The 12,990-nt window shown below is 40.3% G+C and overlaps 1 protein-coding gene across 2 annotated transcripts in view; it reads left to right on the forward strand.

The window, feature by feature from the left end:
* Positions 1 to 6,238, forward strand: part of fgl1 (fibrinogen-like 1) — a 102,787-nt gene extending 96,549 nt beyond the window's left edge. For both annotated transcript variants that reach the window (XM_063043040.1, XM_063043041.1), the window contains 2 exons: positions 1,172 to 1,359; positions 5,492 to 6,238. In XM_063043040.1, the coding sequence (XP_062899110.1) occupies positions 1,172 to 1,359; positions 5,492 to 5,654 (351 nt within the window). In that variant the 3' untranslated portion in view covers positions 5,655 to 6,238. The remainder of the gene's footprint in view (positions 1 to 1,171; positions 1,360 to 5,491) is intronic.
* The last annotated feature ends 6,752 nt before the right edge of the window (positions 6,239 to 12,990 follow it).

Here is a 12,990-nt window from a genome sequence, read left to right on the forward strand (position 1 = left end):
AGCTAGTAAGAGATTTGAAAGTGGGAGGGGGAGGGGGAAGATCCAAAATGATAGGAGAAGACAGGAGGGGGAGGGATGGAGCCAAGAGCTGGAAAGTTGATTGGCAAAAGGGATACGAGGCTGGAGAAGGGAGAGGATCATGGGACGGGAGGCCTAGGGAGAAAGAAAGGGGGAGGGGAGCACCAGAGGAAGATGGTGAGCAGGCAAGGAGTTATTGTGAGAAGGACAGAGAGAGGAAAAAAGGAAAAAATAAAGAATAATAAATAAATAAGGGATGGAGGAGTTGATGGAAGTTAGAGAAGTCAGTGTTCATGCCATCAGATTGGAGGCTACCCAGACGGAATATAAGGTGTTGTTGCTATATTTATTTATTATTTTTTATTTTTTCCTTTTCTCTCTCTCTCTCTCTCTCTCTCTCTCTTTTCTCTCTCTGTCCCTCTCACAATAACTCCCTGCCTGCTCTCCATCTTCCTCTGGCGTACCCCTCCCCCTTTCTCTCTCCCTAGGCCTCCCGGCCCATGATCCTCTTCCTTCTCCAGCCTTGTATCCCTTTTGCCAATCAACTTCCCAGCTCTTAGCTCTATCCGTCCCCCTCCTGTCTTCTCCTATAATTTTGGGTCTTCCCCCCCCCCCACTTTCAAATCTCTTACTATCTCTTCTTTCAGTTAGTCCTGATGAAGGGTCTCAGCCAGAAACGTCAACTGTGCTTTTTCCTATGGATGCTGTCTGGCCTGCTGCGTTCCAACAGCATTTTGGGTGTGTCACCCAACACCTCCACATTTTCTGGCTTGATCAGTTCTCAGTTAAGCAAAGTCTCACAGTTAAAGTTTTCCTCCTTGCTTTCAAATCTCTCCATGGTCTTGCTTCTTCCTTTCCTCATAATCTTCCAGAGCTCCACAAACATCTTGAGAGGTCTGCAATCCTGTGATTCCAATTCCTGTACATTCTCAAATTTTAGCTGTTCCCCTTGTGAACTGCCAAATGGTATTTTATTAACCAGGATAAATATTTACTATCAACAAAATCCTGGATTTGATACATTCCACAACACTGCATCATGCATCGCAGGGATTTGAATGGTAGTCATTTGAGCTTCATCTCATTCTTTCCCTCAGAACTTGTTTTGGAAGAGCATTTTAATGCAGAAAATACATTCTTTTGTTTTGCACAGAATTCATATGTTTTAAGCTTTGGTGCCTACAGTGGATCTGCAGGGGATTCACTGAGTGGCACTTATCACCCTGAAGTGCAATGGTGGGCCAACCATAATGGCATGAAATTCAGCACAAAGGACAGAGATAATGACCGTTACCATGGCAACTGTGCAAAAGAAGACAAGGGTGGATGGTGGTTTAACAGGTACTGGAGAAATTACTTTGTTTTACAAAATAAAGACCTTCATTTATTTTCAACTTTAGTATCCGATCTAAATTTGCAAGGGTTCATGTCTGCTGCTCTTTAGGAGGGTAATTTACATCCAACGTAGCTTACTTAGCTTTACTTGCAGAAACCTAATGCTTCAGTCACTCTGCAATTGAAGTAGAAAACTGCATGCTCGAGGGGTCGTTCTTTCCTTGTAAATGTTTACAGCATAATCTGCAATGAAATAAATGTAATTTGTCCCAGAGATTCTGTATCATGAGGATTTAAGCTGCTGATTTAAGATTTTAAAAATTGCGGATGGTGAAAATCTAATTTAAATCTAAAGACATGTAATAAAATAGAATATATGTGTGTTCCATGCTTGGCTCGGTATCAGAACAATCTAGAAACTGAAATTTTGCATCTATGTTGGATGTAGCATTGGAATGTGCTCTGCACTCCTAATATTTTTTTGGGGGAAAAAACACACCCGAGTTCCTCCATTGCCCATTGTTGAGATTTTTTTTCAGTTTCATTTATGAGCTACCAAGTATTTAGTGGACTTGAACTAAGTAATTTGATCTACCTAAACTACAAAGAGAAACTGAACATCTGTGCATCAAATACCAGCTACAATTTTATTCAAATTGATAAAATAACCAAGAGAAAGAACCAAATTCAGTGAGATACCAAAGAAAAACGTTAGATACTATTGCAGAGGTTGTTTACAATACCCAAGGAAATAATTTTTTGCTTGTTTTTGAAAGCCTCTGGTGAACAGAAAAAGCTATCCTTAAACTACTTTCGTCTAAAGTTCAAAGACAAAACATAATTGCCCTGGCTACGGCATTATCAGGCATTGCTTTATTGCTTTTGATATAAGGAAATGCTGCGCATTCAGCTTTTAAACTCCCTTTAAAATTAATAAATGTAGATCCTCCAAAATGTAACATTGGTCAGGGAACTTCAAAGAGAAAAAAAATTCTGAAAGAATGTAAACATGTCTGGGATGAGTGTACAATGATTCACATAACTGCCATATAACTGCAATTGAAGCATTAGAATGCATGTAGCAATATATTTAACACAATATTAAATTAATAGGATATGTTACTTTCATGCTAGTTTGAGATTTTCATTAAATGCTACCAGTAATTCTACAAGATACTAATGCAGATAAATTCATACTTTGTATTAAATCACTATATGTTTTGGAAACTGTTATACTTGAAAACTGTAGCTGATAGGCGAGCCACTTGAAGAGCTTGCTTCAAATTTGCTCAAATTAGGAAATTGAAGCTAAACACTGAGATTCCATGGGAATTGTTTTGATGAAAATTTTGAGCCAATTTGTTACATCACTTCGTGATGTGATGCAAGCTGTTTTCCCTAATGTCACTCAACATTATTAGATTCACCAATAACTGAATAAAAGCAAATTTAGCACCAAAAAAACACAGTGCAGCCCACTAAAAGAGACTTATTTTGGAACTTTCCAGACAATCTGTACAATGTAAATCCATTGATATCGTAACAGACTTTGAGGAGTTTGTACATTTGTATATTTTCTGATGTTTACAAATGCAGTATGTGAAAGTATTATCAAAACAGTAGAAAAGACTGGTATTTGTCATAAATGATAACCTTGTGTTCCTGATACTGGACTAAAAATTCAGTGACTGTGAGATAAAACTTTGGAATTAAAGTTGGATTTGGGAATTGCATTGCACTTGGAGAGCCCTGAGCCAAGAGACCAGTGTCAAAACCCAGAAATCTTCTTGGATCTCACTACAGTTGCTTGAGTGAGCTGCAGGTAATGTGGCTCTGAGGGGTTTTCTCATTCTTGGCTGTCTTGCCTTACAATGAAGTTCAGGTATGCAAAGGAAGGCAATGGGGGAGGCTGTAGGGGACAATAGGTAGTGAATTTTAGGAATGCTGTAGAGCCTAGCAGGTTTTCTTTGAAACGTACTTGAAATTACTAATCAACAGTGGCTGCTGACTAGATTGCATCCAAAGACCTGACAGCATGTTTGATAGCAACACACACAAAATGCTGGAGGAACTCAGCAGGCCAGGCAGCATCTATGGAAAAGAGTATAGTTGACGTTTCAGGCTGAGACCCCACTCTGACAGCCAGTTTCTCAGATTATCACCAAATTCTGGGAATCTAGTCATCTGAGCAATGTCTCCAAGGCATACAAGTGTTGAACAGCTGTGCTGGATCCTTGCAAATTTGCCAAAAAAAATCAAGTTAGATACTTCCCTGGGATCATTTTGGACACAACATTATTTTTATTAAGTTTGTCTTTCTAGTTCTCATTTCATATAAGTAAACATCATTTTGTATAAGTAAACAGAGCAACTGGAACTACTCATCATGTGAATCAACATCTGTGCAGTTAAGGTTTGAGGCTGTTGGCCTTTCATTAAAATGCAAAAATGTAACTCTGTTGTACTGTCCACAGATGTGGCCTGAAATGCAGACCAGTTTCAGAATTCTCTGTCTTTTTTAAACTTTCTAGCATCTGCAATTTTTTTACTTGAAAAAATCTTCTCCAGTTAGTGTAAGTTCCACTGTAGGAGACAATGAAACTGAATTTAATACATCTGTCAATTTGAGACTGGCACCAGAAAATGACCATGGAGACTGTAGGATTGTTAGAAAATCTAAACAAGTTGATAATATCTTTTGTGGAAGGCTAATCTTCTTGCTCTGACCTTACTGATTACAATCATGCACTCTGTGGTTGCCTCTCAATGTCCTCAGTTCCATCAATGAAGGGCAATAACTGCTAACTTGTTTGTGTCATTCCCTCCCATACTTTAATGAAATAAGTAAATAAAGCAGATAATTATCAATGAGTTGGTGGACCAGACTTTTCAAAAGGCTGATGGAGTTATGCTATATAGTTCAAGTGGATTACAGGTGCATAAATGATAGAATATTAACCAAGGCTAAAATATATCAAATTATTGTCTAGACTGCACCCTGCTATCGAGATATATTTGAAACATGCTTACATGCTTTATGTGACCTAAATATAGCTGAAGGCATTGGGGAGGGGGGTGGAGCTGGTATGCTGGGAATGAGGCTGAGTAATTTCATCAGCCCGGCTATCTTTATCATGAGGCATATTGTGTCCTGGATGAACTTGATTAATGGTGTTCTCAACAGTGAAACTGAAGCTGATCTTGACAATTCTGTAACAGGTACACATTAGATTTGATTTTAGTTCTAAATATTCAACAGCCCTGTTGTTTCATGAAATCACCTCATATCACTAAATAGTCTTACTTCTCGTCAAATCCTTCCCTCCATTTAACTCTAACTTCAGACTTCGTGAAGCACAATTTATATCCTGATCATCAGCATTCACAGCTTCATCAAAAAGAGGGATGTAAAATTTAAGAATGTTTGTCAAATAATATAACAAGATTTAAGGTTTGACCTACATTTATTATCAAGTACGTATGCAGTATACAACTCTGGGATTCATCTTCTCCAGACAGCCAGGAAAGAAAGAAAACCATGGTGGCCATTCAAAGAAAAATATCAACCCCCACCCCATCCAAAAAAAACTACAAATAAATCATGCAAACAGCAAGAAAGAATGGGAGAAAACAGAGAACATAAAACACAAACCTGAAAGAGTCTAAATGAGTTGCAGTCCTATTCATAAATCATTGACCCAGAACTTTGGTATCATACTGCAACAGCACCTCGGGAGAGAGAGACCACCTAAACGCAGGGGCCTACCCTCAGAAGCAGCAAGTGAGACACCTTCCTCGGTCAGCTGTGAGTGAGAAACAAAGAAAGGTTACAGCATTCATAGTAAAAGAGGAAGAGAGAAACAAATGATGGCACAGAATAGATGAAAACAGAATCATTGCTGGTGTTACATACTATTACACAAACCTTGCAGTTGGTGCCCAGTTATTTAATTTTACAAAGAGCACCTCAATACAAACTATTTGCATTATAAATAGACTTCAAAATAAGGAATATTTGGATGCAATCTTGCACTGCATTTACAGGTTCTTAATTTAAGTTGACTGCATTACATCAGTATTATTCATAACCTTTTAGTTTTCCAGTTTCCTTAAAAGTTGTAATATGTTGCTTTTACAGATGTCACTCCGCGAACTTGAATGGACATCACTACAATAAAGGGCCTTTCAACGCAAAGACGGATGATGGGATTATATGGTACACCTGGCATGGGTGGTGGTATTCACTAAAGTCCACGGTCATGAAGATTAGACCTTCTGAATTTGTACCAGCTTCAGACTGAATGTTCCAACTTTTCATGCAATTTGACTCAATTTATATTATTGTACTATTCTGATTCCTCTCAGTAATATATATTACAATATGCTAACACTGAACACTATTCAGCATAATTGTTCCCCAACATTTTCCTTAGAGCAAACATTTAATGGTAAAAGAATAATTGAGTCCATTCTGGTGATTTCAATTAGTAGCAATATATAACATTTAGCATGTATCATAAAGTGGAGGTGTCATATTATCTGAATAACATTACCTGATTTTGGTGGGTGGAGTAGTTTGTTTTATTGCCAGGTATATGTTACTTTATTCTACAGCATAATACGTAAGGTATATTGTCTCAACTTATCTGCTTTATTTTCTTAAATATATTTTAATTCAAACAGTCAGAATATTTTTTTTAACTGGTGAACGGTTTTCCTGTACGGCTTGCATTCGAATTTTCTTGTATGGCTTGTGTTCCAACAATTATTCCAGTTTTGTATCACTCAAACAGGAAATGTGGGATCAATGCTGGTTATGAATCGTTATGACATTAAATGGAAACTGCCTTGATGTTTTGAACAGTGAAAGTATTATGCTTGCTCATTGAAACAGACAATAGGACCTAGAGCAGGCGATTCAACCGTTTGGACCTGCTCGACTATTCAATATGATCATGGTTAATCATCCACTTCAGAATCCTGTTCGTAACTTTCTACTTATCTGTTAATCTATTTCATATTGAGTAATACAGTATATTTTGTTCCCTCCTTTATAGATTTACTGACTTGGCCTCCACTTTTGTAACAGAGAATAATTGGTATTTCTTCATGTACAGACTCTCCATGTCTGGGTGAAGACTTTAATTCCTGATTTAAGTTTTCAGTAGCATACCCAGTATCCTATGTTTGTGAACCCATCATTCTGGACTGTCAAGTCATCAGGCTTGTCTATTCTTGTAAGACTTTTACAGGTCTTTATGAGATACCCACCTATTCTTCTAAACTCACTGACCCAGTCTATCTTCTTCTAACATTCCTGCTATCCCGGGAATTAATCAAGGAAAACATTGGCACACTTCCTCCACTGTGAAGAATGTTCTTTCTCTGATATGGAGACCAAAACTGCACAAAAAAACTCCAAGGCCTTGTACCAAGCCACCCTTGCTCTGGTAGTCACCACCTCTCACAATAAGGCCAACATGCTATTTGCCTTCCATATCCTTGCTGTACCTGAATGTTTTCTTTCAGTGACATGTGTACACGGACGCCCAGAGCTTGATGCATTCCTCCAGTGTTCTTGTCATAAGCTTTCTGTCTGTGACAGTTTTCTCTCTAATATTAGATTGAGTTGCAGCCAAAACAAAATCATCATTAACTTTATTTACTGTCTACAGGCTTTCAGTGCTTTTTTAAAAATCATTAACTTTTGTCAGTCGCTGACACCCACATTTCATTTCACAGTCATCCTCTCCTGACTTTTCTCACCGCCATTAGCTATTCAGATTGCCATTCATCAAGCTTTCTTCTCTGGCATACAAAGAGCAATGCAGAATTGTTTGCAGGTAATTAAGTTATTTGCTGAATTAACACATGGGTTTATACTCCAAATAAGCTTCCTCCTCAGTAATTACTCATTTTTGTTCTGTGAAGTTATAATGCAGGAGGAAGTACAGCAGCAGTATTCTGTGAAGATGAGGGTAATTGGGCTGAGTATCAAGGCACATTGAATGTGCAAAAATGATCACTCATCATTGGGCATTTGTTGGCTTCATTAGCTATAGATACATCCAGAGTCACGATTTCTCTCTCCATGCCAAATAAAGTGATGTGTGTCTTCGTATTTAAGGTTCCAGAGCTTTCCAAAATTCCAAAAGCATTATGTGCCAATGTCTGGGAAGCTGTTGGGTTAAACAGCTAGCAAGGGAACCCTTTTCATAGAGCAGCCTACTTTATACAATGTGGCCTTACGCCTGTAAATCATAGTCAGCTCTGTAGGAATCAAACAACCAGCTACCAATGCACATTAATAGAAGAATCAGATGAAGGAATCAGCTGTGGTGTGACAAGCCAATGTTTTCCCTCGCTGCGGCAAGAAGAACCTGAGACAGATTCTGTAGAGTTCCTTCACTGACTGGTGGACCATGGTGGAACCAATTAAACTATATCTCCTCCAACACGCTAGATGACGTAAAGAGGATTAACTTGGTTTGTAAAGATCTTTCTGGAAATCCCCACCCATATGAGAATATCCAAATCTGCTAACTGGTTTATAACATGAAATATATGCCCAGGCCCAGCAGCATCTTGGTCTTACCAGAACAACCATGTCCTGATGATTGTTCTAGTATCCTGGTGTACATGAGCTTTATTTATCACACGTACGTATGTTGAGATACCAAAATATGCAGTGAAATGCATAGTTTGTGTCAATGACCAACACAGTCCCCTGGGAGCAGCGCGCAAATGTCGCCATGCTTCCAATGCCAAAATAGCATGCCCTCAACTTACTGACCCGTATGACTTTGGAATGTGGGAGGAAACCAGGGCACCCAGAGGAAATCCACGCCACCACAGGAAGAATGAACAAACTCCTACAGACAGTGGTGGAATTGAACCAAGTCACTGGCATGGTAAAGTTTTAAATTAACCATTATGCTATTGTGCTGCCTACCGAAGCTTTCTGTCTCTGACAGTTTTTATCACTTATATCAGACAAGTATGATTAAGGGCCCTTAAAGTAAAACTATCGTCAACTTCATTCACATGTTCCTTTCTGTGCAGCGCTAGTGCAGATCTGATACACTTCTTTTGCATGTTGAAGGTGGAGAAAGAGTTAGCAGGCACCATTACATCATTGTTATCTCATTTATATGAGATAAAATTATTTCTGATCCATACTGCTCCCCACTCAAAGATGACTCAAGAGATCTAGAAAAAGTTGGGAGACTCAGTATCAAGACCTCTGATACATTTTCCCCTGCACTTGCAAATGGCAATTGAGCATTGCTTTGAGCAAAGCAGTTGCTGGTTTTGTTGACTAACATAGAACATAGAAAACCTACAGCACAATACAGGCCCTTCGGCCCACAAAATTGTGCCGAACATGTCCCTACCTTAGAAATTACGAGACTTCCCTATAGCCCTCTATTTTTCTAAGCTCCATGTACCTATCTAAAAGTCTCTTAAAAGACCATATCGTATCCGCCTCCACCACCGTTGCCGGCAGCTCATTCCACGCACTCACCACTCTCTGAGTAAAAAACTTACCCCTGATGTCTCCTCTGTACCTACTCCCCAGCACCTTAAACCTGTGTCCTTTTGTGGCAACCATTTCAGCCCTGGGGAAAAAAACCTCTGAATATCCACATGATCAATGCCTCTCATCATCTTATACACCTCTATCAGGTCACCTCTTGTCCTCCGTCGCTCTAAGGAAAAACGGCCAAGTTCACTCAACCTGTTTTCATAAGGCATGCTCCCCAATCCAGGCAACATCCTTATAAATCTCCTCTGCACCCTTTCTATGGCTTTCACATCCTTCCTGTAGTGAAGTGACCAAAACTGAGCACAGTACTCCAAGTGGGGTCTGACCAGGGTCCTATATAGCTGCAATATTACCGCTCGGCTCCTAAATTCAATTCCTTGATTAATGAAGGCCAATACACCGTATGCCTTCTTAACCACAGCGTCAACCTGCGCAGCTGCTTTGAGCGTCCTATGGACTCGGACCCGAAGATCCCTCTGATCCTTCACACTGCCAAGTCTTACCATTAATTCTATATTCTGCCATCATATTTGACCTCACTTACATACAATCTAGCAAAATCTCTAGAATAACGGCAGAAGTAATCTAACCCTGATTAATGTGAGGTGATGCATTTTGGCAGGACTCACATGGGTAGAATGTGGAAAATTATTAGTATGCAACCTAGGTTGTTTTGAAGAACAGAGGGACCCTGATGTACAAGTCCAAACATCCTGTAAGGTGGCCACACAAATACCTGGGTAAGGGGGATTAGCATGCAGTATCCAGAACACAGAAGCAGGGAGGTTCCGGAAGAACTGTATTTATCATTGGTTAAGCCACAACAAAAATACTACATGCAGTTCTCTAACTGTTCACGAAGAGGGCAAAATAGAAATGCAATGCTGCATTTCAATGCAAAGCTAAATTAACAGTTTTGCAGAAGACACTGCATTTAAATCACAAAGGAGTCTTACTTCAAAGTTCAAAATTCAAAGTAAATATACAGAATATACAGTATATGTCACTCTGAGCGTCATTTTCTCATGGTCATTCATAGTAAATACAAAGAAACACAATAGAATCAGTGAAAACAACAAACAAACAACAACAACAAACAAACAAACAAATCAGTGAAAAACCCCACACAATAAGACAGACAAACAACCAATGTGCAAAAGTTAAAAGCTGTGCAAATATAAAATGGTTGGCTGGCATCCATCTGTCTTGAAGGACAATAGGTAATTATGATCATCATCACAAGCCTGGGTGGAAGGTTTAGAGATCCTGAGATGCCCAGTTGTCAAGATCCTGGTCTCGCTCTCACCAGTGTAGTCCAAAGGAAGGATTATGAAGCTATATGATTGGCACCAGCTTGGCTGCAGGAGCTGCCGGAAGGATGTTCAATGACATCCAGCCGCCTTAAGGGCTCCACTCTGGATTTGCCATCTGAGTTTAGTCCCATAGCCCTCGTCTCTCCTCAGGTTGCCTACAAGGCAGTGGGGCTATTTACCCATAGCTGTGTTCTGGTTCACGAGCACCAGGGCATGTCCATACACCAGTGGATCTGTGTGCTACCTGTGCAGGGGCCAGACCTCCTCCGTGTCCTCTGTAGTTCAGCCTGACTCTGAAAGGAGTTCAGTTTCCGTGTGTTGCCAGCGAGGAGGCACTACATAAGCTTTGCTGTTGGAGAGGCTACATACCGGCAGAGAGAGACTTTCACATTCAGCTCTCCTTTTCGCAAGACTGCTAGCCAGCGATGGAAGCTACAAGTGAGAGCGACAAGCACTAACCAGTACACTACTACACTATAAAACAAAAAATATTGAATAAATAAATAAGCAATAGATATTGAGTACATGAGATGAAGACTTCTTGAAACTGAATCCGTAGGTTGTGGGGGCAGTTCAGTGTTGGGGTGAGTGAGGTTGAATTAAGTTATCCTCTCTGGTTCAAGAGCTGATGGTTGAGGGGTAATAACTGTTTCTGAGCCTGATGGTGTGGATCCTTAGGTTCCTGTATCCCCTTCCTGAGGCAGCAGTGAGACGACAGCATCGCCTGGATGCTGGGGTCCATACTGATGGATGCTACTGTCCTGTGATAACGCTCCGAGTGGATGTGCTCACGGTGAGGAGGGCTTTACTTGTGATGGACTGGGCTGTATCCACTAACTTTCCGTTCAAGGGCATTGGTGTATCCATGCCAGACCATGATACAACAGTCAATACGCTCTCCACCACACATCTATAGAAATTTGTCAAAGATTTAGATGGCATGCCTAAGAAGAATGTGGGAACCTACCCCATTGAATATCGTCCAGTAGCACTTGCATCCACTGTGATGAAGTGCTTTAAGAAGCTGGTGATGAAGCACGTCAACTCCTGGCTGAGAAGAGACTTGTGTCCACTCCAATATGCCTACCATCACAACAGGTTTTCAGCAGATGCCATTCCAATGGCTTCATTCAACCCTGGAACATCTGACAGCGATGATGCATACATCAGGATGCTCTTCATCAATAACAGATCAGAATTCAATGCTATCATTCCCTCAAAACTAATCAATAAACTTCAAGAACTTGCCTTCAATATCTCCTTGTGCAATTGTATACTCAATGTCCTCAGTTGCAGACCCCAGTTAGTCTGGATTGGCCAAAACAGTCTCTAACAGCACAGGCGCACCACAAGGCAGGACATCTACAACTTTGGCAAGCATCTATAGATGTGTGGTGGAGAGTATATTGACTGGTTGCACCACACCCTGGAATGGAAGCACCAATGTTCTTGAACGGAAAATCATACAAAAAGTAGTGGATAGGGCTCAGTCCTCACCACCAATGAGTACATCCATACGTAGCATCCGTACTGCCTTCAGGAAGAGGGTACAGGAGCCTCAGGACCCACACCACCAGGTTCAGGAACAATTATTACATTTCAACCATCAAGCTCTTAAACCAAAGGGGATAACTTCACTCAACTTCACTTGGCCCGTCACTGAACTGTTCCCACCGACCCATGAATTCACTTTCAAGAACTCTTTCATCTAAAGTTCTGGATATTAATTGTTTATTTATTTATTATCATTATTTTCTTTTGTATTTTCATGGTTCATCTTTTGCACTTTGGTTGTTTGTCCATACTGTCAGGTGTGGTGTCTCATTGATTCTATTGCGTTTCTTGGGTGTACTGTATATGCCTGCAAGAAAATGAATCTCAGGGTTGTATGTGGTGACATATATATACTTTGATTAGAAACGTATTTTTAATTTCGAGCATGCAGAATCTTTGCAAATTTTGAAGAAAGTAAAAGCTTCGCCAAGCTTTCTTTGTAATGGTACCTCCATGCTGAACACAGGACAGCTCCTCTGAAGTGATAATGTCAAAAAATCCACGTTATCTGGTGACCCTCTCCATCTCTGATCTCCTGATGAGAACTGGCTAATAGACCTCCGGTTTCCTCCTCCTATAGTCAATAATCAGCTCTTTGCTTTTGCTGACATTGAGTGAGAGGTTGCTGTTTTGACACCATTCAGCCAGATTTTCAATTTTCAATTTACGTCCTAAATGCTGATTCATCATCAGCTTTGATTTGACTAACAGAGGTGTCGTCAGCACCTCCTGTACCTAATAAAGGGGTCACTGAGTGTATGTTCATGGTCTTTTGCTGCTTTGGCCCATCCTCTTCCAGTTCAACATGCTATGCGCTCAGAGATGCTCATCTGCACACCACTGTTATAACTCATGATTACTTGACTTACTGTCACCTTACTGTCAGCTTAAACCAGTCTGGCCATTCTCCTCTGACCTCTCTCATTAATAAGGCATTTTCGCCCACAGAACTGCCACTCACTGGATTTTTTTGTTTTGTTTATCACACCATTCTCTATAAACTCTGGAGAGTATTGTGTGTGAAGATCCCAGGAAATCAGAAGTTTCTGAGATATTCAAACCACCCCTTCTGGCACCAACCATTCCATTCCATGGTTAAAGTCACTTAGATCACATTTCTTCCCCTTGCTGATATTTAGTCTAGGGTTGCCAGCTGTCCCGTATTAGCCGGGACATCCCATAATTTGGGCTAAGTTGGTTTGTCCCATACAGGACCGCCCTTGT

The sequence above is a fragment of the Mobula hypostoma genome, chromosome 3 (genome assembly GCF_963921235.1).
Source record: "Mobula hypostoma chromosome 3, sMobHyp1.1, whole genome shotgun sequence".
Lineage (NCBI taxonomy): Eukaryota > Metazoa > Chordata > Chondrichthyes > Myliobatiformes > Myliobatidae > Mobula > Mobula hypostoma.